This window comes from Perna viridis, chromosome 5, assembly GCF_037379345.1.
Source record: "Perna viridis isolate PV_CMFRI_1.1 ecotype Kerala chromosome 5, ASM3737934v1, whole genome shotgun sequence".
NCBI lineage: Eukaryota > Metazoa > Mollusca > Bivalvia > Mytilida > Mytilidae > Perna > Perna viridis.
Genome location: NC_142449.1, coordinates 24,034,810 through 24,057,778, shown reverse-complemented (window position 1 = coordinate 24,057,778; position 22,969 = coordinate 24,034,810). Strand labels below are relative to the sequence as shown.

Below are 22,969 nucleotides of genomic sequence, written 5' to 3'. Positions count from 1 at the left end.
CATGGTAGTTATGTCATACCTTGGAGTTGTAAGGTTCCTTTGGAATTCCATAATTTAAGATGTGATGTAGTTTTCATTTCTTAGGTATATTCAATTTTAGGGTTTTTGATTTGTAATCATTGTATTAGGATGACTGGTATTTTCCTCTGAAACTAACAGGATGTAGGACATGTGTTCATGGAACTTTCAGTACTGATAAATAGTAGATCCCAATTAATATTGTAAAAGATCAAAATGAGGAATTCTAAATCCTTTATACTGTTTCTTTGTTGTTGTGTTGAATTATCTTCATACTTTGCCCTACTTCCGTATTTTTGAAATATTTAAAATTGATGAAAAGAATCAGTACAGGTTGATTTTTCTAATGTGCATATATTTGCATTCCAATATACGAGGAAATTTGAAACGTGCAAAGAACGTCTGCTCTGGAATAATGCACTTTTGTATTGTCCTCTTTACTACTGACCTTTATATGCTGTAATAGCAAGGACCGGGTTAATCAAAAAGTACAGCGAATTATTAATTTGCTTGAAATCTACATAGAAGTAAATTATTTGTTACAGTCCAACATGCCTTAACGATCACGATTTAGATTTCACTGTGTAGTGTTTTCTATGTAAAATGCGAATACATATATGAGAACTACCGTGTTGCCATAATTTTGATTTCGCTGTAGACAGGTTTATCTTTATTATGACACGATTAAGGTCTAGGAACGTAATGTGGATGCTGTGTCAGTAGAGAGTGCTGTCACATCACATTTTTTTTTATCTAAAGTCAAGTAAAATTTCTTTCAATTTTGATAACCAATGCGTTTGTTTTCACTTTTTCGATTTTTTCTTGTTTGTCGTTATCGTTAAAGTGTTATAGGGAAATATTTTTGAGGGACGTGGGTCTAAGTTAATGTGTATGTACTTCAATGCAGGAGGTTCCGCTCCTCAACACTCTATTGCTAGATTGGCAGAAAATAGCTTGCTGCCAGCCAACCTCTAGCATTGCCTTGTTAAACGTAATAAGGTACATACTATTAGTTATTGTCAACGGTATGACTATAACATTTGTTTATTTATGGATTATTTTTGGGGGTGGGGGTGGGGGGTAAACAAGATGTTAGGAATCAGTTGCGTATAAGTGTGTCCATGCGAAAACCTGGCAGTGGGCTGCACATGACAAAATTTGATTTCAAAACATTTTCATCCATTTCATATCACAAGTGCATCCTTTCTAAAAGTTGAATATTGGTTTTTGATTAATTGCAACGGTATAAAGAGATTTAAAATCATAGAAAGCAAAGAACTTCATTGAAAAAGGGAGATAACTTTATTTTTTGTGCACAATTTGGTTGCTTATTTGGGAACCTCAAAATCCTTTTCCGAGTCATCCATTGTTAATTTAAAATAATCATTTTCACTATTTGACGTACATATGATGTAAACATTACAGTTGAACAAACGATTCAGTGGGATAAAATTTACCCTGTGCCAACCATATCTTAGGTCCGCGTTTAAAAAGTCCTCCCGATTGAAGCTTAAATTGCACAATAGGATGACGAATTCCCCCTCGAATGATAGTTTCATTTTTTTTTTTCGGTTAATCTACGAAGCTTATCTGGGATGAAATATTGTGACTGTACTTTATTTAATCTTATCACGTACTGACGTTATATCATTATATGAATTTTTAAGTTCGGACTTCCTCATTTCTAATATTGTTTCTAGTTTCAACTTAAAATGCAAGAATGGTTGTTCTAGATATCTATCTGTTAAATGCGCAGCGAATTCATAATACTTTTATTTTGGATTGGTCTTAATTCTGTCCGTCCATCTGTAGTAATTTCAATCTCCTCTGGTTTAAATGTTATGGATATTATAGTACGTCTTTCTCATATATTGCGATCAATTTCAAAAATGAAAAAGAAATTTCGTCGACAATGATAGGAGAATATTGCACACCATTGCATTACAAAAGACAAAGAAAGAGTAAATAATGAAGACAAAAAAAATCTATCACTGTCATTATTATCCACAACTAAGTTTAAAATTGAAAAATCCTCATTTTATTTCTTTTTGCTAAAATTTGTAAACAATATGTTTAAATAAAAACCTTATTCCTACATGGTTTTCCGAAAATTAAGTTCTGTGAATTTAGGCGAGTTCATAAACAATAAACTGATAAATTTCACCCACAATCATGATGAAAAATACACTAGTTGATTAATAAATGATTAGGGATTTTTATCATCCAAAGTACAAATACTTTCCCCTTGCTAAAAACTATTGTGATGAAATTGTTATTATAAAAGCACCAGCACAGAAGCAGAATTATATCTACTTTACTGATAGACCAAGAAACAACTGAACATTAAATCCAGCACACGTTTATGATGGTTAACAACATGGAGATGTAACTCACTTTGTCTACTGGTGCTTAGCTCATACTATAGCCGATGGAATTCCATGCTACGCCAACCTCAGTGTTGAAGTAGCATTACAAAGCCAGCTATCTGTAAATGCTACCCCAACACTCAGATAGGCGTTGTAAAATCAACGCTTAGTCTGTCGTTTCCATGGAAACGGATACACTCAAAGAGTCAGTAAGTTTTTTTCTCTATTATTGCAATGTCATAGATTGTTAATTAAGTGACAGTACTTATACAGTTCATCTACTAAGTTTTCCACTATTACAGATCTTTGATACAGCCCTTGATAGATGTATTCGTGAAGGATACGATTTACAAAATATTGTCTGTTCTTTGAACTTTTTTTCACAAATAAAGACATGCAACCACTAATTGAAATCCTGTGTAAAAATAAGTTATTTTTTAGTGTTACACTACATCAAATCTTGCCTATTGGCACTTGTCGTTACTAATCCAAATCCAGTCTAATCAGATTGTAGTGACCGAGCATTTCTAATAGCTTCTATGGTATTGTGATTTTTTTTCTTTGTTTTTTTAAGTGGGTATCTCATTTTGTCTGTATGGTGTATGTTGAGAAATTCCATTGAGAGAATTGGATGTATTATTGAGTGGATTTTATGGTGTAATTGTTTGTTTCAGTTCATTTTTGACCTTACATTAAAGAGGATGGTGCGGTCTTATAAAACTAGTTAACCCCATCGTGCCTGTCTAAATCAACAGATGTTGGTCATTAATGTGTCTTTAGGTTATATTTTTACTTTTCAGTTTTATTTTGAAGAAATGTCATTGTACTGTTACGGTAGATGTTTTCCCTTTCGTGGTCAGGGCCTTTCAGAGCTTACTTAAAGGCGTGCTTACAATTGTTTAAGGCATTTTGGTGATCTCCGAAAGCATTTATTGTTTTGTATTTATGTTATACACTGGTGCATTTGTTGCGGTTCACCATATCCAAGACCAGTAAGCCTTTTATTTCCTCTTTGTGTAGAAGCATATTTTTTCGATTTTTTTACTCTTTATTATCTTTTCCCACATTTGCATCGAAAACAAAGAATGTTAATTTAAATTAAACGCTGCTTAATTTTACTATTGAAGGTAAACCCGGGTACACGTACCTTAATCTAACTTTCAAAAATAAATAATAAATCCAACAGCAAATGTACAGTTGATTAAATCATTACCATGTTGATTAACAACATATTTTTCAGTCTTGTAGAGTTTCAATAAGTATCCCGCCGAGGCAGATTTCATCCAAAACTTATTCCAAAGAGCTTGCAATAAAACAAGGATTGAAGACTTCAATCTGTCGATGATACTCTCTCTATTTGATCAGACCTGACCTTCAACAAGAAATATGATGAAAGTCAAGCAACATTAACGAAATATTCAACTTTCTGGGCACCTGAATTGGCATAATTTGTCATATATGATTTGATTATGTAGGTTTTTTGCTTTGCATTGTATGACTTGTTCATCGTCTATTCCGGAAGTTTAATTTGTACGAATTTCATCTTGGTTGATTTGCAGTTTTCATCTGTTGTCATCACTTTGCATCCGTCGTCCGTTAACTGATTGTAACAAAATTTGCTTGAATGTTTCTTATGGTGTTGTTAACAATCCTTGTGATTTTGCAAAAGCATGATTGTCATTACTAAAAATAGACCCTAGTGACCAGATTTCAGAATTTAGCAAATTCTTACTAACAGTTCGATTTAGCTAAAATCTGGAAGGGTGTAAAATTGTTCAGCATGATGATGTAGATCAATACCGAAATTTCCAGAATGGTCCATAGTCAGATGTTTGAGTTATGAGTACTGAAATGAATTTTTCCCCCGAATTTTACACTTCCAACTTTGAAAATCTTCTACTCTAAAACTGCTGGATGGATTGAAACACAAAACTTCGGAAGAATGTTTTGTGGGACATCTTTAAAAATGTGTGTTTGGGGATTTTTGGTCTGACAAACATATGGCCGCCGTCATTAAACATAGACCATATGTGGTCAAATTGGAGAATTTTGCAAAATAACTCAAAAACAGTTGGGTTAAGCTAAAATCTGACAATGAGTAAAAATTTGCAGCATGATGAGGTGGACAATTCCGAAATTTTTCAGAAAGATCTGTTTACATTGTTGGTCCTGAAATGGATTTTCCCAAAATAAACATTTCCAAATTTGAAAATCTTCTCCTTTGAGACTACAAGTAAGATAAATTGTAACCAAGCATGGCTTGAATGTTTGTTAGGATATCCTCAGCAATCTGTGTGTGCAGATTCTTGATATGTCGAGGAGCATGGTCACAATAACTAAAAAATAAGGATCAGCATAATGAAACAGACATATGCTGAAATGTTCATAAAGATCTGTCGCCCTTGAAGTTTTATAATATGAAAACCGGGTGAATTACTAATATGCCCTCTATTAATTAAATTACTTTTGTGACAATAGTATAGCAGGGTCTATAGTCCAGCTTTAAAAAGCTACCAGGTAAGCAATTCAGGCTCACTAGAGCCTCTTGTCATAGTTTACACTTTTACTTCTTCCTAGATTTAACCCGTAATTGCGTTTGAAATGCCTGAACCAAGTTAACTGGTGTAATATTTATTTTGTCAGATTTAATATCGCATATCACAACTCATACGTTATGCCAGAGCCTGCCGAAGCTACTTCGACTTTTTGTATTGTACTTAACTTCTTACAATTGGGCTTCTGGAAGCGAATTATGTTGCAACAAGACTAAAATTACCACTATACTAGAAATGCTTTATAGTCATCACCATGAACTCGTGGATCGTAATGGTGTATCATTCTGCCCCAATGAGAACCGATTAGTTCATCGTGTTATTGTTTTCCTTTACTCTTTCTTTAACCTCGAATGCGACATTTTATGAACAACTCGGTGGGTGTTTATAGAAAAGCAGAGGACTTTTACCATACTGTTCATGCTTCCAGTTTTGTTTTTAAGAAATGCGTGCTCTTTCAGTTAATCCATGTTATTTGTTGTTTGTGTCGTTTTTTCTAGTCGTTATCCTAAAATAATGGTTTTTTTTTTATTTTCTTTTAACCTGGTTTTCTTAAATTTCCTAAACAAAGCTGTTGTTTTCTAGGTACTGCATTACATAAGAACGCTGCGTTTGCCACACATATTCTTATTTTCAGATGCAAATTATGTTACTTCATCGTCAGTTAAAAGAATCTACCCTTCCAAATCATTTTCCATTTAAAGTAACACCGTTGGTCTTTTAACTTTAACTTGGCATTCTTAGAATTGATAAATCCAATCACTGCACTCTTTTTCTAACTTCACTGCATATGGTATTCAGTATGTGATAGCGCTGCTAGATGATCAGCGAGGTCCAAAACTCTCCCAGTGTGGTAAATTGTCCGTCTCACCCCGATGTTATTTTTGATATAGTTGATATTATTACTCAAATTGATGGAAATAATAAATAGGACAGATAACACTTACTTCCAGGTCTTGCTCCTGATTTCAAGTAATATTTTTTCATCTTTTTTTTCACGCGGTGCATTGTCCCCAAATCTTTGTTTCACGGTGTATTCTCTTTAAAGCAAGCTGGTATAAGTTGATTATTCTTATCACATAACGAATCTGCATTACCTGCACCGTAGTTTTAAACGTCGGTTAGTTTTGTGTCCCTTCTTTATGACATCCACGTAAAAAATATACTTGAAAAAGGGGAAACACGACCCGATAAATCCTCTCGCTGTATATAATTTTGTTTGGTCGAATTACGGATCGACGTCTGCTTTAAACCTTCCAAAACTTTGAATTCATTGGTGAACTGATGCTACGTATGATAAATTGTTCATGCTGTTTCTGAATTCCTATCATGGGTCAAGTGATTTTGTTTTTTTCCTTACTTCATCATTTTCAAAATTATTACGAATTTACAGAATTTAAGCAAATGTGTGTTAAGTATCGTTTTAAAAGGCCTTTCGGTTATTCGTACAATAACAACATGATATATATATCATGTTTTATTGTACGAACAGCATAAAACAACAACAAAATTTATATTTTTTGTTTTTTGTTTTTTTGTTTTATGCTGTTACAAAGCTTCAACCGTGCTTGACATTGATGAGCAGTGAAACATGCTACGCTATATGAAAAATCATTTGACATTTTAACAACAATGCGATGTCTATATTTAATTTACCGGCAACACTGCATTATCTTTATCTGTTGAATAAATATTGCATACGTTATGGTAAATTACATTGATGTTGTTAACCGACCTATGGTGTACTTTTGTTTTATCTAATTGTATCATATCCAGAAAATTCCGCAACATAATTGAACACCAGTGTAACAACGATATATGCACTTATAAATTTGTTAGTAGATGAATGGCTCAACAATTCTAAACAATGAACTATTTAGGATTTTTTCTGGTAGGCTTAGATCCAGTATTTTCAGTTGTAATATCAGCTTTAAATTGTTTTATGTTATTTTCTATTAGCATATCTTGCAATAGATCAACTAACTTTATAATTCTGGAACCAAGTGTCATTTTTGTTTCAGAATAGGTGTAGTAATTAGTCAAATATGTTGATTAAATTGTCATATAACCTTTATCATCTTAAATTTAGTCATCCCCACATTTTTCATGAGAATGGTTCCATGCTATTACTGAAGTATTTTTAGGTGAATAGAAGCTGCAGTGGCTTTGTGTTCAATTGAATAACATAGTAAAGATGACATTAAAATAGAAACTATCACAAAATTAATTTTCTAATTTACATTTCTCCATTAAACATTGTCAAAGACGCCCAGAGAAATTATTTTTGAGGCTCAATCTTATTCGAAGTCTTGACAATTACAATTGCTGCAACCAACGTACAAATCTGTAAAGAAAAGAACAAGTAACTTCGCTAATGAATCTAAAATAATCTAATTATAGATAAATAACACTGGGTATAATCCAAATATTTATTGGGACTTAATTTGATATGATTTTACATTTTATCAGTAAAAATGACGATTTATTTGTAAATGAAAAAGACACATCTCATTTGAGCAAAATAATGAAACTTCGTGTGATCATCTGACTCGGTTATTCCATTCTCACCTGAAGCGTTGCTATGGCAATAGATATGCCTATCATGTAGTCATTGTACTTTAGAATCAGATCTAACATGGACTGATAGCAACCCTGAAAAAAAATGCATCAATATTCTTAACAATACGAATACGAAAAATTAATTTAGATTCGGTACAAATAATAACAGACAACATAAGCTCTGTTGGGCTTTTAACCTCATCACTACTTAGACTCCGTTCTAATAAAGAAGCCAATCACTTTTCCTGAAACTTGATACAAATATAAAAATTAACCTTGTGGCTTTTATTTGTATCATACAAACCCTTAGTCAGTAACCGATTATCAGTGAATATTGTAATCAGATATTTTAATCGGATTAATATTGACTACATTGAAATAGATGAATTTACGTATGAAATACCAATCAGTAAATTGAAGGCTTGGATTACGCATTTAAATTGATTAGGACGTCGCATGCTTTCCATTATACAATTCGTTCCACTAGAACCACAGATTTGTCTTCCATTATAGGTTCGTACCAAGTGGTTTGTCTCACTTGGAGTCTGAGTTGCTCATTTACTTTTGTTACTTTGTATGTATTATTTTGGTTTATTTTATGTTTATTGATGTGTGTGTCTGTTTTCCATGTCTGATCTTTGTTCCTGGTTTACATTCTTATTATTTCCGCTAGATTCTTAGTTCCCTTGTTTACTCTCTCAGACAACGAACCGGAAGTAGGTTCGTACCGGTTAAAGGAAAATAAACCATGTTTGAAATATCATTTAGTAATTTTGTATTCTTATTATCACAAAAACCCCAGGTTTTCCAATGAAATTTACATTCCTTTTAACGATAAAGCTTCGTGAATTTACAATGAAGTTTAGCGTCTATTCCACGAGTTTTTGTTGCATTTCAAATAGACTAATGTATCTATCTTTCGATTTGTATTATCGGATTCGTGTTACCTGAGATGCCATTTGCAATTAATGTCACTACTGATGTTTTTCGGTGCATTTCTCAGCGATTAAACTCGGTGACGAGCAATATTAAAGGAAATGTCATGTTCACTTTGTAAGATATTGCTTTGTTCTATCAATATTCGATAAATAGTTATAATGATATGTTTTAATATTTTATATTATATTGTGCACAATCGAAGAACTTGAAAGCTCTAAAACCAATATAGATTACTTGCTGAAAAAGCTATCATCGGTGCCATATGACGTATATATAAATGTAGTGTAATACACTTCCTGTACAACCTTAGAGGACAGGCATGTCAATCTAACGAGCCCTGATAGGGACATGCAAAGTAAAAAAAATACATAAACATGAGCGGAATACACAATGTAGCAATATGTGCGCACACCAGATTATACATGTACTATGCTCACAAAATAGTTATATTGCACACTCATTAAAATATCTTTGTTAGCAAATTATAATTTATTGTGCGCTCGTTCTATATATTATTTTGTACGAACAAATTAAATGCTTCTTTGCTGCATGTCTCTAGTATGGTACCATAGAAAACACGTTAATTCAATAGTGACCACATCCTTAACGCAAGAGTTAACTGGCAAACAAGAAGCAAGAAACGCGCTTAGACAGAACAAATATACACATAGAAACAAAAAAAACATGAAATACATTTGTAACAGCCTTCTAAACATGGACTAGATATGCCATTAGGGTAAGGGTGAATGATTGGTGGTTATGTTTTTTTAATGTTATACGTAACGGACTATATATTGATATTGAAAGAACTGCTTCAAACCTTTTTAGACTATACACATTCTCATATTCCACTCTTCCGCGTTGCCAGGGTGTTTGAAATATAAATGTGTACGAAGACAAGTCGAATCAAATACACTTCAAATCTAAATTGAAGTCTTTTATGACAAAGGTTTAGGATTACTCACTTTATGTTGATAAGAATTACTTGTAGTAGGATTGGTCGTACAGTCGGCGTAAACTGGATCACTGTGGTCTGGAAAGATACCATTTACAATACAACAAGTTTTTGGTATTTTGTCCGAACTGGTCCATTTTTCGGTCGAAGATAAATCAGTTCCATTGTTAACCCCACAGCATTCGAACTACAATAGATGATATTGTGATTTACACCGAAATCCTAATCAAGAACCTTGCTTTAATAGCCAATTCGATAGTTCTAAAACTTTAATTTCGGTATTCCCATTTACATCTCACTGAAACACAAAATCTAGTACATTTTCGTCAGTCACTGATATTGAACTATTCATATATTAAATGCTATAAAATTGGGAGAGGATAATGACAGAGTTATAGTTTGCTTACAAGAATGAATGTTCGGGTTTAATATGTGCAAGACTATTGCAGAAAAGAATTTAACATACAGCATATGTGCTAATACCCATTCAATTCCAGTAGAAGTAAAAACGAAATCGTGTCTTTATTTCTAAGTTTAAACATATCCTTTTTACGAAGCCTTGAAGGGGCCATGCTCAAAATAAATACAGAAATAAAAAGATGGTGTGTGCACAAAATCATGTGTGTATTAACAATTATAATGTGCGCATAAACTAATATGTTTCCATGCATGTACCTACCATGGCTCCGTTTCATGTTTCTCAACATATGCATTACTGAAACATCTGAGAATTTTTGGGTTTAACGTGAATAAACATATAAAAGGTATCGATTTTATTTGATTTTTTGAAAACAAGAAATTACTATAAAATTACTATTAAAAACATTGTCCGCTAAATAGTATTTTAAACGTACTGTCACGAAGGCATAATTCCAAGCGACAGAGATGGAGTCGGTTGCTGTCGGTCCTGCATAACGACTATTTATCGACGATTGTAGAGATGTCTTCAGTTGTGATTCAACCTATACAAACATAAACATGACTTTGATTTGTGCAGAGATCTTGGATGCTAGCTTCAATGGTAAAAATAACCAGAGCAATCATTATTTTGACTGTGAAATTACACTTTTGTAGCGGGTAAAGATAAAATGTGTATACAGAAAGACACAAATTCACAGTCAAAATCCATAATTGCTGAACTTTTTTGTATAGATATGTGTTGAACTAAAAGGTCTTTTTTTCTTTCTTTTTTGTTGTTGTGGTTGTTGATGTTTTGTTTTTGTCGTTGATTTTTGTTTTTGTTTTTGTTTTTTTTTTAATGCAATTTTCTCTTTTAATTTATTTGCCAATTTCTTACAAAGACTAGCACATAATAAACAAACGACATAAAAAAATATAATAAAAAATTATTATTGTAATATTTCCCGAAAGTTCCGTTCATCAAAAACATATAAAATGAATTGTGGAGAAACATTCTATCCGCGATGTTTTGAAGTGGTACGACATCAAAGCAGCATAATTCAATCCTTGAAAACGAACATGTAAACATGGAATGAAGATGCAAGTAATTAATTCATTAGAATATTAAATGAAATAAGGAAAAGATAGTAATTTCCATTGTAACCATGGAAACATTTGTAGAAAATGTCAATTGATTTAGTTGGGTGTCTTAAATAACACTTCTATAAAAAATGCTTTTGATAGATTATTGATTCTGAAGACGCTCACTTTTGTTGCAGCTGGAGTTTCTGGGGGCTTGACTCAGGGACGGATTTAGGATGGGTGTGACATACTTGGGCCCTCCCATGCTAAAACACTAGAAACATAAGTAATGCATAAATTGTCTTATTAAACAAAACGCAAAGTTAGAGAAATATGTACTGACATCGAACTCGATTCACTTATTCTCAATTAAAAGGCGTAGCTGTTTGATATTATGTTTTACTGTAAAATAAGTCAGAAAGCCGGTGTGTTCCCATTTCGCCTTAGCTGTGAATTTCAGGTAAAAAAGGTAAAAAAAAGTACTAAGCCGAAATGGGAATTTACAATAAATCCATTATAAAAACAGTTATTAATTTATGGCATGTTTTGATAACTAAATCTACATAATTAAGAAAAACATTTAATTTTTCTTTACTTTTTTTGTATATTTTAATGTGATTTTATACATTTTTTGCATATTTTTCTGCATAAAACAAAAAATATTTCTATGTAGAAAGTATTTTTATTTCCAGTGAAATAAGAGAGACACATGGATATCATGGAAATGTATCCAAGCAACATGCAGAGCTACTATGTGTACTCGAGATGACGTGCTTGGCAAGATGGGTCAACCACACAATCACCTACCAAACCAGGCAGCAATTGAAGGTATGATAAATCCAGATACAAATATAGTAAACTTTTGTAACGATGAAAAATGAAGGATAAAGAATAAAGGGCTATTGAGTAAATGTACATGAGTATGGAGTAAATTAACACGAGAATGGAGTTTATGTACATGAGTATGGAGTAATTGTACATGAGATATATATGGTAACAACCACAACCAAAAGATGCTGTTATTGTTGTTTATAACCTTATCTTTTAATTCATCATGTAAAATTGAAAAAAATCAATCATATTCATATTTTTTTTTATTTTACATAATTAAATATGAAACTTTTTTTATATTTTGCTCACAGGAAGACGAATACTCAGCTCTATACGATCCAGGGCCAAAAAAGAACTCACACCCTACCATCAATTTATGACGAGGAGATAACCAAACTCAGAGACGCACCATGGGATGCCCAGACCAGAGCTATTGCTGCAAACCTACCAACTTTTCACTCGTCAAAGTCATCGCTTTACAGATCTCGACAGAAGACACTACCACCAAACCCAACTACAAGGGCTAACATCAACTTAGAGGGCAAGTTTCGACAAACTACCAGTGGAGAGCCCTTCCTACAAGCTGAAGACGGAGATGTCAACAAGATACTTATCTTCGCCACTGCAGACAACATTACTCATCTCAGCAATGCAGACAGAATCTTCTGTGATGGGACATTTTACACAGCACCACCGATGTTTGACAGCATATTCACCATTCATGCCTTCGTCGGGACAGCGATGTTTCCACTAGTTTACTAACTACTACCCAAGAGGGACACAGCCACCTACATCAGACTCTTCACACTACTGAAGGAGGTATGCCAGCACCACAACTTGAACTTCTCTCCAACTGCAGTCAGCCTAGACTTTGAATGTGCATCACGCAACGCAACAACAGAGACTTTCCCAGCAGCAGAACTCAATGGTTGTTTGTTCCACTACTCAAAAGCCATATGGAAGAAAACTCAAGAATGTGGTCTACAGAGAGACTACAAAGACACCAGATGATAACAGACTAGTCCGTCGTGCAGCAGCTCTCCCACTATTACCACTCGACAAGGTTGAAGACTACTGGTTACACGCACTAGAGAATGCACCAAACCGAGATGACTGCACCAAACTCACCGACTACGTTACAGAGACATGGATTGAAGGCAGATTCCCACTACCAACCTGGAACCACTACCAAACTGACGGGCCTAGAACCAACAACCACTTAGAGGGATGGCACAACAAACTTAAGAAGAGAGTGAATACACCACACCCGAGCATCTACAAGATCATCGACACCTTCAAGGAGCAGGCAGCGAACGAGATCAAGATGGAGAAGTACGCAGCAGGTGGCAAAAGAAGATTACTAGAGAAGAAGTACCGTGACACAGAAAACCGTCTACACCGCTTGAAGAACTTTGTGGAGTATGGTGACGCAGCATCTTACATCTTGAAGCTTGATTAGATAACAGTTTAGTGACAATTTAGTGCTATGAACTTTATGAGTTTTGTGATCATATTGTGATATTGTTTTATTCAGATGAACATTTCATGCTTATTATTGTGCCTATATGAAGTTGAATAAGATATGGTGATATAAATAAAATCTTGAACACTTAAAAAACATATAAACATTACACAAAAATATACAATTACATTTGTATTAAACAACAAATTAACAAATTAAATCTATGTTTATATAGTCGTATAAACACTAATTACTCTTGATGAGATGTTCACATAGGTTCCCATTTCGCCTTAGTTTATACAAAACTGTACTAAGGCGAAATGAGAATATTTTTTAGTATAAGAATTCAGAGCTAAGGCGAAATGGGAACAAGCCAAAAAGCCATATAACTTTATTTGTTTGTTTCTATTGCATTATGTTGATTTAATCAGTGCCCTAGACTTGTTTATATAGGAACAGGAAGATGTATAGAAGGATAAGACCATTACACCATACCAAATTCATCATTCTTGGTGATAGCATATTCCTGTTAATTGCATTTTTTCTGACAAATTGGGTAAACGATTAAGAGAAATCCACTGTATTGCCACTGGAGACTATTAGGGTGTTGTATAAAACTTGTGCAGTATTTAAACTTGTATAGTTTTCTAATTAATGTAACTATGGCGAGCGTAGTGAGCCAAGTTTTTTTAAAAGGTTTTGCGCATGTCAGAATATTTTCAATTTACTAGCCAAGATCAGTAAACCCCCCCCCCCCCCCCGAGGTTTTTCTTTTTTGTAACTAGAAAGGCTGAGGTGTTCCGATTGCCAATTTATAGTCGGTCTGCTATAACGTGGTGTTTTTTATGCTTTTTTTCTGTCCTTACGTTTATGTCTCAAAGGTGAACTTACCCAATCCCATTTAATAACACAAACGACAGCAAACGCAATCTCTACCATTAAGATAAAAATCATGGATCCAGCGTACTGAAATGTAAAATGCAATAATCTGAAACTCATTCGAGCAAATTACAATGGGATGAATTGATTTCATGAATCCAGTTAAACAAAATGAAAATGAAAATAGCGAGCACCGCGAAGTGGTGTTAGCTCTACGGTTATTACGTGTACTTTCTAAATTTCCCTTAAGGTTCCCCTATATACTAACGAAAAAAAAAGTCATGTCCCGGAAGTAACAAAAAGTGACTGTCCTTACGGAGAAAAATCATCATTTCCTTCAGTCAAACAAATAAAAAAATATAGGTTAATATTACGTTACAGTTAAAATAAATTCATCTTTTCTGATAGTTGTCAACTCTTTCTCTATTTTTTTTTATTTATTTAAAGAAGTGAATATGATGTTTTTAAAAACTTTGGGAAACACCTGGATGTACGTAAGTGTATCTCCGCTGTTCCACTGTCGCTGTTGCCAAGAACCTAACCCTTCTTGGAAAAAAATAACTCCGATTACATTATCAAAATCGAAGCATAGCTTTCTAAGATAGGAAAGGCAATCATTTTCTTGTTTTGAATTTGCAGCAGTCGTCTGAATTTTCTTTAGGTCACATGTAATATTTCCGGTATCTGTACAGATAGATTTGACCGACCAAAACTGAAATGATGTTACTAGACAAGCCCTTAAAGGATAAAAAAAATGTAAATTATTGCTATAAAGTTATCGAGCATTTTGAGAGCAAGGGGAAAGGCGGTATGGGATTGGAATATTTTGGGGAGAAAAAATTTCAGCTTATTCATTTATTAAAAAAAAACTTCCCTATTAATTAACAAGACATATTTTCAAATAGAAATATTGATTTCGCTTGCTGCTTAAAGATAAATAAAAATGTTGCAATTGTGAAGCAAAATTTTTTCATCCGGATCAACCCCCCTCTTTGTAATGTCCTTTGTTACTTTAACGAGTCTCGCACAGACGGTACATGTATGGTAGAGCTCACGGTGCTCGCTGATTTAGCAATTGCCTACTCCATATTAATGTACCAGGTCTATTTAAATACATTTCTGTTTATATTTGGGTTGACAGAGACGTAATTGGTGTCGGTATGTTCAAACTTGAAGAATCCATTTTTGCAACTTAGGAGAAAAAAGGTCGAAATTATTATACATTTGTAATATGTTCACAAACATATATCGCATATTTGTACACATCACGCCGTATCATACACACATCCTATCATATTGTAAACATATCGTGTAACATTTTGTGCACAGATGTTGACATTTTAGTGTACATGAAATATTTGTTATCTTTGCGTGTCTCCATTTTGACTTACTGTTAAGTATTTTGACAAATACAGCATAAAAGTTGCCATAGCCATGATGCGTTATACAACCATTTCAGTGAGATTTTGTACAAGAAAATATTGTACGTCTAAAATGTGTCAGAAACTTTTCATCTAATCTTGAATACGAAGAGATTGTCAATGACAACCAACAATATGTAATTAAGCCACCGACCACGAAGTGTTGGTGACTTATTTTTTTTACTGCGTTTATTATTATTTTTCCCCGTCATCTTCCGTCTTTCTATCAATAAATTTTTCGGAAGAAATTCTCAGAAACCGCATTGACCAACTCTTACGCACCTTAGCACACATCCGGTACCATCTGCAGTTGTACCAATCAGAACACCTCAGACTTCCAAGTTACACAAAAGAAAAACTTTTTAGTGTAGCGGAAATGTCCGAGTAGCTCCGATTGGAGTTGTACATTAAAAAAATCGGCCGTTTTAAAATGACTGCCAAATAAGGAAAAACGGTCAAAATATAGGACATTGCAATATCTCAGAAACCTAGGTGCCTCGGAACTTGAAATTTGGTACATTGAAACAGAAACAATATGATGCAAAAAATAACACAGAAACGATATGTTCCCTGTTGCCATGGTAACGGAGTTTCCCGCCAATTTCAAAATGCTCTGATTTGGAAGAAATTTGGTATGTAGGGTGAAAATGGCATGCTGAGTTTGAATTTTGACTTTTCAAGAATATTCGAAAGTTGCAGTTACCATGATAACCATTTTTTTTCTTCTAAAATTTAAAACTAGTCCGATTTGAATGAAATTCGGTTTCTTGGGTAAACATGACATGCTGAATCATTTTTTTTTAGATTTCAAGACCATGTTAAAGTCGCTGTTGCCATGGTGACTGATATTCCTGCCAAAACTTCCAAATGCTCCGATGTCGGCGTAATTTAGTTTTTAGGGTGAGAATAATGTGCCGCATCTAAATGTTTAGGTTTTGATGTAATAATGTGTACGGGAGGTGACTTGCCCAACGTTTTGCGAAACCTTAACTTTATAAATTGAATTGTTTTGATTTTGCTACACTGTACCTATAACAAGAGTCGAATTACCATGCAGTGCTTTTTCTGCTATGATTATCATTATTGAATGTTTTTATCATATATGCTCAGTAAAGGGTCCTTTATTTTGGAATAAATAAATTCTATTTTATTCTATTAACGGAACGTGTAAAGAGTAAGGATAACGTTATCATAACTGTGGCAAATAAAGTTCAAGAGGCTACTCAAATAGTTAAGATAACAAAGGCCTGACCGAACATTTGTTCTATTCAAGTGTAAGTTAAACAGCACTTTTTCACGTTTATAGACCATAAACTGACTTCATATGAACAAGCTAAATATAGATGTCCATATAGACACTCTCCGGAAACGGAATATATTATATATTTTCCTCTACCATAATACTTAATCAGTCAGACAGCGAAAAAAAATGGCTGGTTCGTTTGTGGCGCAAAGCCGTCTGAAGTATGACTCGGTTAACGAAAGCTATATTTTTATATAGTCTAGTTGGCCGAGTGGTCTAGAACGTTCGACTTAGTGCAGGCGATGTTGCCATAGATGTTGGAGAAGAGAAGGGGGTTCGAATCCCGCTAAGGGAGAGACCAAATTTGCAACCTCGCATCGATTCTAGAGTTTGGGTGTAGTTTAGACTTATATATATATATATTATATATATATATATATATATATATATATATGTTGATATGTAATTAAGAGTATTGTCCGTTTTTTTTATATATCAATGATGGGGTGAATAGGGCGCTTTTGTCTATTTTCATGGTTTGTTTCAGCGCTTAGACACGTCTTGTGTTGACTTGAGAAAAGTGCGGCGATAAAAAAAAATGAATTCCAATACAAAAAATTATGATCTAAAAACCAACCACTTTTTGTAGTTCAAAATGAGAAAAAATACATTTGTTTATTCTATCACATTGAAGTTTGAGTAGTGGCAATTCGTTTTTTAATACAAAGAGCCCGTAAACCAGCAACCTTCATAGTTTAAAATATTACAATTAAAGTATTTATTACATAAGGTCTTAATAATAGAAATCTATAGGGATTTGGGACCATGGAACAATATCACAAAGCAAACAATACTTGTGTTTACTGATAAGCAAGTAATTACATTCAGATACGACTGATTGTTTAAGTATATCTTGTAAATAGTTATTAAAACGAACGAATCAATTTTTTTTTTTTTTTGAAAAATTACAGCCCAGGATTAAGTATTAGGATGCAGAATCAGTTGATATTGTCTGAAATGGCGTTTCAATAGCATGCATTTGAGTGTTGTTGAATTATATTCCTTTGAAAGCGTTTATGCGATGTGTTGTTGTTGAATTTGAATTATTGTAATAAAAAAAAAATGGACGAAATTGTTTCTTTAAAAAACTGCGTCATCACCATATGGAGCCTGTTAAACAACCCTCATTACAAACGAGCAGATTTCCAGAATATCTACTTCCAAGTTCACCTGATCCAATTTTCAATTTTATTGAAAATTCATCTCGAGTTACCGATTTATAACTCCTGTATATTTGACATTAAGACGATATATAGACTTACCTTTAGAGAAGGACGCACTATGTTTTCAGCTCTCGTGTCATTTGTATTGTTATTTTACTTAACATTTATCAAATAATCTTTTCTTTTAAAAAATCTGGATGTGCATGGAAAATTCTAATACGTAAAAAATCTAAGTTGGAAACAATTTCAACATAATTAAGGAGCAGGCAAAATCACTTCAGACTTTAACTAAATAAGAAAAATATCACAGTCAAAGCTCTTCTGATCTTATCCCGAACCCAGAAGTTTTTACGCGCGCTTTTTGTTTCGTTTTTTTTTCTTCAAATGAATGGCTTATTGGTTTTCTAGATTACTGAATGTAAATGGAAAGAAGTTTCAATTTAACCAATTCATCTCAATGTTTATTGTGTTGACGGATAGTAATGTAATTGACAAATACTAAAAGCCATCTTAGATTATTAAACTTCTGTCTCAATATACAAGTAATTTTTGTTTTACTTAGAGTTTATTTCCAGATGTTATAATTTTGGACTTAGTATTCATCGATTTTGTATGGCTTGTTTTCTTTGTTAGCACGTATATATAAATGTAAATATACAAAATACCAATTATATATCATTATTACAAATTTTGCTATGTAATTGGTTCTACACGTGTTCTCACGTGATAAGATTAATATATCACTAGCAGCATTAGAACCAAATTGTATTTTGTTTTGTGTCGTTGCGGTGTTTTTGTTTTTTTTTTTTTGTTTGTCTTGTTTTGTGTTTGTTTTTTTTTTAATCAATGAGAAAAAGGAAAGCCTACGTAGAGATTTTTGTTAGGATCCCCCTTTCCTTGGGTTTTCCAATACATATCCTATGTCGTCCAAATATCTACTTTGTATTTGTTATATGACTATGGCATAGTCCTTTCGTTTCATTTTATTTTAGAAATTATATATTTCTTCAAGGTGGTAACTGTTCGATTTTGTTATATCTTTATTAAATATTCATATTGCCGAATGTTTACAAAATATCATTACAACAATCAATAAAGCATCAATGTTAAAAACGTGGTTGACACGTCAAAATTAAGCTTTCATTTAGTAGCTGCTGAAAATAGGCGAAAATGACATAATGGGAAAACATTTGGAACAATGCCTCTGTTCCATATCAGTGGTTGTCCACATATCTGCATGATACAATGACTAATCCAAACAAATATATATTCTATAAATCCACTGTATTGCTATTTATTTTCGCGGTGCTTCCAAATTTCGCAATTTTTTTACCTGATTTGAGGTATTGAATTTAAGCTTTCTTTATTACATGTTTTGACAGGTACTTAAATTACTCAATTTGGTCAGAAATTACTCTGACCCTGTCTTTTATTTGGATATTAACATGTCGGGAATATCTTAATAAAAAAAGTACACCACAGAAGCTTGCTCCCACTATCAAATATGCAGCCCCAGTGGTACGATTGAAGAAATGTGGTGTTTTAATGCTCAAGTCATCATGTTGATTTAATTAGAAGTACTTGGTGGTGATACCTTTGTTAATTCATTAGATTCATCATTTGCCAAGTGATTTGCTAAGCAGTAAATAGTGATAAATTCGATTTTATTTGAAAAAAAATTAACTGAAGCGAGGTACCCCCAAATCTGGGATCACCTTTTGTTGGTTATATATACTAGTGGGGCTGCATATTTGAAAGAGGGAGCAATTCGCGCAAGCCCCTGTGAACACACCGATAATAGTCGCAAAAATATCGTAACCTCCCATCATTTCTTTGGCTTTCATATTTTTTCTTTATCAGAGCGTCCTGTTAAAAAAATAATAAACGAGCCTTTTTCACAAAAAAAATAGTCGTAAGTTATGAAGTCACAGTAATTTGATTTATTATGGCGCCACAAGACAAGTTACGACTAATTTCACACTTACGTTTTTGTGTGAAAAGGACCGCAGAACCAGGGCATTGGGGTCGGAACAGATTGTCTGGATTTTACAGTGAGTTGGACAAAAATCCTTATATATAGTCAAATTAAGGTGGATGCAGGCACGACGCGAAGGGCGCGCGCCCTCCAATTGTTTAAAAAATCGGTTAAAACGAAAGGAAAACGCTGAAGCTTGATGGCGCACTCTTGATAACCTGTTGCTTTGTTTTCATTGTTTTAATTCCTTATTTGCCCCTGATGGCAATGGACTAGCGAATTTCTAACTGTAACATTAACATAAAAACAATAAACTATCAAACTATCGATCGATTGGTCCGCAATCCGTGATTCAATTAATTTCGAACAAAGCCGTTTGATGAGTTAATTTGACTGGAATGGATTAGAAATTCATAAACCGCTTCGCGGTTCATTAAGTGTAAACTGTCCTAAAGTTGGTCATTAATTTTTGATAACCTGGTAAAAAAACAATCTTAGTATATAATATCCCCAAAGTGGCCTTTGGATAATATAGGGTCTCGGATTCATACTATTTTGGAATGTTATATGCAGTATTTATTATATATTTTGTAGTAAAGACGGAAGTAGCGTTTTAAATGTTGACATTGTCAGGTCATACCCTTTATCACACAACTGTCCTTCATCGCACCCATACTCGGAATTCTCTTTTATTTTGGTTGTGGAGTTTCTCGGTTAGTTTGTTTATACTGTTATACATGTACTTATATTCTATCCTATTTAAATAAACGAAAAAATGTATATTACATGGCAACATCTGTATCACATACCGTACTACCCTCGATTAATATCAGCCCTCGGACCAGACGCCCTCTTTCTGAAATAGTCTTCTCGGTCTGATACGGTATGTGATACAAATTTTTCAAAGGATTATTTTCTAGTTTAGTATTCGAAAATATGTTGTTCAGCAAGTCGTTTGGTATACTAGTAACAGTTCCGGCATCTATTTAACTGATTTTGAAGTCATAGTCAGCATGAGAGTTAAAAAATCAAAGCTTTTAGTCCGAAGAACGAGGGTGAAGATGTCGCAAAGAAATATAAGGCTAGAAATAAAAACAAGGAAGTTAAAACAAAAACCAAGAGAAAACACACAAACACACAAACATAAATAAATGAGTACCCTGGACATAACGGTATAATACGGACAAGGATTAACAACGAAATTAATGAATTTGTCCTAATGGTGGAGAAAATGTTCAACAAATCTGTTTACATACATTTGTTCTGCATTTTATTTTTTGAAAATGTTATAAAACAAGTGTTAATGTTCACGCTAGATGCATACACTAACTTAAAAAAGTTTTTTTTATGATATCGTGTCACTAAAACTGTTGAATTATATTGCATGAGATTTTAAAAATTCAAAACAGAATACATCAGCATATGGGTGTGATACTCACTATGTACAACACACATTTCTGTTTGCAGCACGCTCCGCATGATCCAATCACAGCGAGGACTAATATCAAACTACCTAAAACGGTAGCAGATATGGCGACATAAGTAAAGAAATATCCGACGGATGAACTTCCAGAATCTCTAAATAACGGTTCGATGTATCCACCGAATATATTACTTCCAACCACAATAACAATACCAAAAGCTGCTATTACAAAACCAATTGCCTGTAATACGAAATAATTTGTACAGCCTCAAAACATGTAAAGATTTTTTTAATCATATCAATGGTGTAGAAAGTGCAAAGACTATTAACTTCCAAAGCTATATATTTACCAGTTGATCATGTATAATCAGTTATTTTCAATTTCTGGTAATCGGTTCAATTTAGTAAAATAATAGAGAGCTGGCTAAGATAAATTCCACGATCTTGTTTTTTTTTTTTTTTTAATCCAACTACGATTTTTTTTTCAATTTAAAGATAATTTCTTATAGATTCTAACAATCATAAACTCGACTTAATATTTTATTTTATATACAAGTATACGATAAAATAGAGTAAAAAACTTACGATGAACAAAACATTGATTCCAATTAAGATGATTTTTGCAATTAATTCGACGTTACATTTTGCCATTTGCGTGCCGTATATTTACCATCCCCACATCTTAGATATACGGTACTACAAATGACGGAAATCGATTGAAAAATGATTAATGTCGTAGCAAATATCGAATAAAATTTCAAATTTAGATGGCACTGAAGCATTTTAATTTGCTATTGATTTGAAACATTTTGACGTCAAACCATGCTAGATGATATAGTTCTTTGATCCAGATAATTATCATGATGTTAACGATTATTCTCTCGTAAATAAAATGTTTCGTCATGCATTGTATACAATTTTATTGACCTTTTCATAAACATGAATACTCGATTGCTTCAGCTGTTTTCCTATTGGGAATAACCTTGTACTTTGTATACATAGTGTCCCTTCTTATTCGCTGTTCGATAAGGCTCACCCCATTTGGGTCTGGTTTTCAAAAGCATATGCCCACAGCAGCATTAAACCTGTCGTTAAAGGCGACTAAATAATGCTCAAAATTGTGGTCGGGGACTAGGGCGCTCTGCCCACACAGCAACTGGGTTATGTGCCCCAGGTTGTGGAATGGGATACCTCAGGCATGTTACATGCTGTGGTCGTCAGGCCGTAATACGGAAAACCTGACCGCAAACCATAGTGGTGCAACGTGTTGGGAAAAATGCGACGTTCCCCGCACGTTAAAGATCCCTGCTGTGATATTCTATCGGAGTAGGAACCTTTGCGCTCCGCCACAGGAGGCTAAATTGCCCGACCCTACCCACCTCTCCCTATTTCTAGTCGCAATCAAAATTTGTCGACCCAATTATTATTGTGTCCCATCCCATATTTAATGTTATGTTCTTCGACTGGATATAGCTGAAATATTGGTGGTTAGGCGTTAAACGATCAATCGATATGCCCCCGTGGTAAAATACTTTTGGAATGGTGACGGTTTTGTATCAGTATTTTTCATGAAGCCTTTGTTATATCTAACCTTGAGCTTTTGTATATTTCGTTCTGATATGCGATTAATTTAGAACTCTT

The 22,969-nt window shown here is 33.6% G+C and overlaps 1 protein-coding gene, 1 long non-coding RNA gene and 1 pseudogene across 5 annotated transcripts; 2 read left to right on the top strand and 1 right to left on the bottom strand.

Annotated features, from left to right (window-relative positions):
• Positions 1-7,142: 7,142 nt before the first annotated feature.
• Positions 7,143-22,036, bottom strand: LOC148616636 (tetraspanin-16-like). 2 transcript variants are annotated; one of them, XM_088583823.1, is made up of 7 exons: positions 21,914-22,036; positions 21,345-21,569; positions 14,056-14,130; positions 10,244-10,351; positions 9,400-9,576; positions 7,505-7,588; positions 7,143-7,280 (listed from the first exon to the last, which is right to left on the bottom strand). In XM_088583823.1, exons 1-7 carry the CDS (start codon positions 21,977-21,979, stop codon positions 7,215-7,217), a joined length of 801 nt encoding a protein of 266 aa, XP_088439949.1. In that variant the 5' UTR covers positions 21,980-22,036; the 3' UTR covers positions 7,143-7,214. The 2 variants fall into 2 exon arrangements, with proteins under 2 accessions (XP_088439949.1, XP_088439950.1); XM_088583824.1 differs by lacking the exons at positions 21,345-21,569; positions 21,914-22,036 and adding an exon at positions 15,747-15,822.
• Positions 10,888-13,280, top strand: LOC148616638 (uncharacterized; annotated as a pseudogene). The gene is made up of 3 exons (XR_015921935.1): positions 10,888-10,893; positions 11,573-11,699; positions 12,014-13,280. The product of XR_015921935.1 is annotated as an uncharacterized LOC148616638 (transcript).
• On the top strand, positions 14,491-21,510 carry LOC148616637 (uncharacterized). Of its 2 annotated transcripts, none has more exons than XR_015922245.1 (3): positions 14,491-14,537; positions 16,269-16,364; positions 21,373-21,510. It is a non-coding gene; the product is annotated as an uncharacterized LOC148616637 (long non-coding RNA). The 2 variants fall into 2 exon arrangements; XR_015922246.1 differs by having other exon boundaries at positions 14,493-14,533.
• Positions 22,037-22,969: the final 933 nt, after the last annotated feature.